The following is a 4,033-nucleotide window of genomic DNA, read 5'->3' on the forward strand; positions in this document are numbered from 1 at the left end:
AGCGTGCTCTGTCTCTTGCTACATGTTTCGACTCGAGGCTTACAAACACCCTCCTACTTACAAAGATATGTACAACAAAATATGATAATGACAACAACACGTCATGATTTCATACCTTGTAATGCTTCAGCCACAGTTGACTTTGCTTTGTACTCTGCTTAACAATCAATAAGAATGATTGTGTGCATCAGAATGATGCAGGGTCGGGGGTTTCAATCTCCTTTAAAACACACACACACACAATGAATGCAGTCAACTCAAGCACCCAAAGCAAAGAAACTCGCTGAATAGATTCGAGAGTAGTGACTCAAGCACCCAAAGCGGCACGGGAAGCATATATGTAACTCATCCCATCGATGGCAACAGCCAGAAACAAGCCCACAACGATCGATCTCGGCTTGTACACAACACATACATAAATTAGCCTGCCTGCTCTCTGGCACTGGCACACAGCTAAATTAACCTCGCTCACGAATCCACCTAAGTCGTGCATGCATGAACCGGCGCCACCCGATTCTCTGGCTGCATGCTAGTAGTAGGAGTAGGAGTACCCAGTTTATTCTTCACTCCGGCGGGCAGCCAACGCCGTGCATCGGCCTAGCAGTTGCTGCCCAGCCGCGGGTTGTCGGCGAGGCTGGAATTGATGTTCTTGAAGGGACCATCCGTCGGAATCGGGCCGCACAGATCGTTGTTTGACAGATTACTGCAAGCAAAACAATGGAGATGAAGATCACTGGATTAATTGATCGTCGAGAGAGAAGAGAACAACTGAGAAAATCGTCCTACGTACACGCTCGTCTGGTCGGACAGCCCATCCAGCTCGCTGGGGATCGGGCCGGTCAAGCGGTTCTGTTGAAGGTGCCTGCCAAATCATCATGCAAATGTTCAGACATCAGAGCCAAACTTGTTTTATCATGAGAATTCAATTTTTTTTGTTTTTGTTTTATCATGAAACTTGTTTACCAGACTTCAGACTTCAAATCCAATATTGTACTACGAGGCAATTCGATGCTTGAAAAGCAAAAACAAAAAACATGAAGAGAAGAAGAAGAAAAAAAAAACTGGAGATCATGGACTCACAGCTGTTTCAGAGACTTGAGTTTCGCGAGCGATGCAGGTATCTGCCCCGAGAGGCTGTTGTTGTGCAGGTGCATGGTGTTCAGGTTCTCCAAGTTGCCCAGCTCTTCAGGGATCGTTCCTTGGATATTGGTGTACGAAATCCACCTGTTCATTAGATGCCATAAGAGTTAATAGTACATTTTGATCCATCAACCGCGTCAACGGAACAATCGCTACGGGCAGAAACAGATGGGTTAGAGAGAGAGGCTCACAGTTTGGTTAGCTGGTCCAGCTTGCCCAGCTCCGGCGACAGAGGTCCAGTCAGGTTCACAAAGCCGATTACTCTGACAGAACAAAGAAACCCGTATTGAAAATCGGATGAAGTATACGACGGAACGGAAGCAGTATGGAAGGGAAGAAGGATCGGTGTGGCCTCACTCACATCTCGGTGACGCGGTTGGCCACGCGGTCGCAGGTGACCTGGGTCCACTCGCAGGGGTTCACCTCCAGGATCCAGGAACGCAGCGCGCCGTCAGGGTCCTGTAGGCCGCCCCGCAGGGCCAAGAGCGCGTCACGGTCGCTGTACAGGCCAGCCTCCGCGGGCGCCAGCAGCATGCTCGTCGCGACCGCCACGAAGATGGTCACCGCCAGGGGCACTCGGGCAACGGCCGCATTGGGCGCCATGGGGACTGGGGCGGGGAGGTGGTCTGAGGGGAGTGTGGGACGAGCACGGCCGGTGTTGTGACTTGTGAACTTGCGAGCTGTGCTTTGGTTTGATGGGGGGCGGGGGGTTTATAGGGGAAGGAAGGTGCTGGCGACGGGGTGGTGGTAGTACGCGTGTGAACTCCTACTCCGCCTCCTTGTCAACACTGTGGCATGGGAAATCAAATGCTACGTGCAGCCCAAAATGGTTAAGTTTTGGACAATGGCAGCTGGCCACCTTTGAAATGCTACGAAATGGTGAACTTTTTGGACAATGGCAGTTGGCCACCTTTTCCTCCGGAAACACCGGTTTAATTTGGACTTATCATCGTTGTTAGAGTAATATGTCCGGTCATATATAACTGTTGCCATTTTGATCGCATCCATTATGCAATATGCATAGTAGTTTTTTGACAGTTATTGAAGTGTACTCTGTGAAGTCATGCACTCATTTTGCTCCGTATGCATGGCTTCATATATAACCTCAAAAATCTTGGACAATAGTCGATAGCAAAATATTTCTGTTGTGTGAGTCATATGTGAACATGGCATCTTACAACGCATCTGAAGCTGTGAAGCAATGTATATATTCTTGTCCATGTATATATTCGTGGAGTTATATCCCTGTCCATGTATATATTTTGGTGAAATACTCCATCCATTCGTAAATATAAGTCTTTTTAGATATTTTAATATAGACTGCATGCGGAGCAAAATGAGTGAATCTACAGTCTAAAGTATATCTATATACATCCGTATGTAGTCCATATTAAAATCTTTAAAAGATACATATATTTAGGAATGGAGGGAGTACATAGTAATTTCTTTTTCTACAGTACCGAACATCTATGTTTTTATGGGTATTATTAACTAAAATAACTACTCCATCCGTTCTTATTTACTCCGCGTATTAGCTTTGGTTAAAGTCAAGCTTTGTCAAGTTTACTAAATTTATAGACAAAAATATTAACATATACAATAACAATTCAATGCCATTAGATTCATTATTGAATGTACTTTCACATCATATAAATTTGTTATGATACTATTTATATTCGTTTCTATAAACTTGGTCAAACTTTAAGAAATTTGACTTCAGTCAACTCTAATATGCAGAGTAAATAAAAATGAAGGGAGTACATAGTTTCTTCATGTGTGATGAGATAAGATTTACATTATTCTTTCCTAGCTAACTTTTTCAACCCACACATCATCCTCTTAAAATCTCGATGCTTGGCCACCTGTAGTTGGTGGTAAAACTTTGTGCATGCTTCGCTATTATGAATATCTAGCGGTTTTTTCACTCTAGAGAAAATTCTAATTTTCTTTTCTGTTTGACTTATTGGTACTTGGCCACCCACCTTTGGATACTCTTGATGTCCTGTAACCGCGGGTGCATTTATAGCATGGCTAAGTGAGATGTTTGTCTGCTAAGATATACATTTATGCCATAAGCAGAGTGATTTTCTTTCTATGGATTCTAAAATTGGGGGACATGGGCTATGCCATGTATTTGAGCGTGGTGGAGGGACTGAGGGACATACCATGAATTTGTGCTATTTAAACAGAATTGACAATCCATGACAGTCGACCATACAAAATACTTCCTCCGCCTAAAATTAGATGACGCTCAAACGGAGTCTAAGAAAGAAGATTTTTGCAAAAGCTTAGCTGTTAATAATTTCATTCTTCAGTTCCAGAAGTGCACATCTGCAAGTTATTACTTGGAATGAACGCCTCATATGCCTATATCAAAGCATCTGACCTGTTAGAAGCAGTTTGTAGGGCCTGCTATAAAATGTTAAAACGCTCAGAACTTGTGTATTTTTTGAAAATCCAAGCAATTTACCAATTACCAGCTATGGTTCTTTCCTAAATCAGGCTCCTTGATTGTGAGCCGCACTAGCATTGAAAGCTTGTGTTCCGCTCAACATGGCAATATTCTCAAAGTACCAAAAAATACCATGTATTATTACTCCATGGATGGAACATTGTTCAGTGCTCCATACATAGCACAAGAATACCTCCCAAAATGGCAAATAATACAACCATCCTTGTGAATGCAGAGTTGTCCAGTAGTCAAGCTGATCGGTCGATAAAAATGGTTAGACCTATGGCACATGGGTCGGGCCGATATTAGCTAAGCAGATTCCAGGACTGAACTGAACAATAATGTATAGCTACCCGATATCTTCGTTTAGCTACAGGGCCAATGCATTGCGTTTGCGTGTATGTGCAGGCGTGCTCTGTCTCTTGCTACATGTTTCAACTC

At 43.7% G+C, this 4,033-nt stretch overlaps 1 protein-coding gene across 1 annotated transcript; it reads right to left on the bottom strand.

Moving 5' to 3' along the window:
• Positions 1-275: 275 nt before the first annotated feature.
• Positions 276-1,847, bottom strand: LOC125536627 (leucine-rich repeat protein 1-like). The gene is made up of 5 exons (XM_048699883.1): positions 1,502-1,847; positions 1,332-1,403; positions 1,081-1,224; positions 791-862; positions 276-703 (listed from the first exon to the last, which is right to left on the bottom strand). Exons 1-5 carry the CDS (start codon positions 1,741-1,743, stop codon positions 598-600), a joined length of 636 nt encoding a protein of 211 aa, XP_048555840.1. The 5' UTR covers positions 1,744-1,847; the 3' UTR covers positions 276-597.
• Positions 1,848-4,033: the final 2,186 nt, after the last annotated feature.

Source organism: Triticum urartu, chromosome 1 (genome assembly GCF_003073215.2).
Source record: "Triticum urartu cultivar G1812 chromosome 1, Tu2.1, whole genome shotgun sequence".
NCBI classification, from domain to species: domain Eukaryota; kingdom Viridiplantae; phylum Streptophyta; class Magnoliopsida; order Poales; family Poaceae; genus Triticum; species Triticum urartu.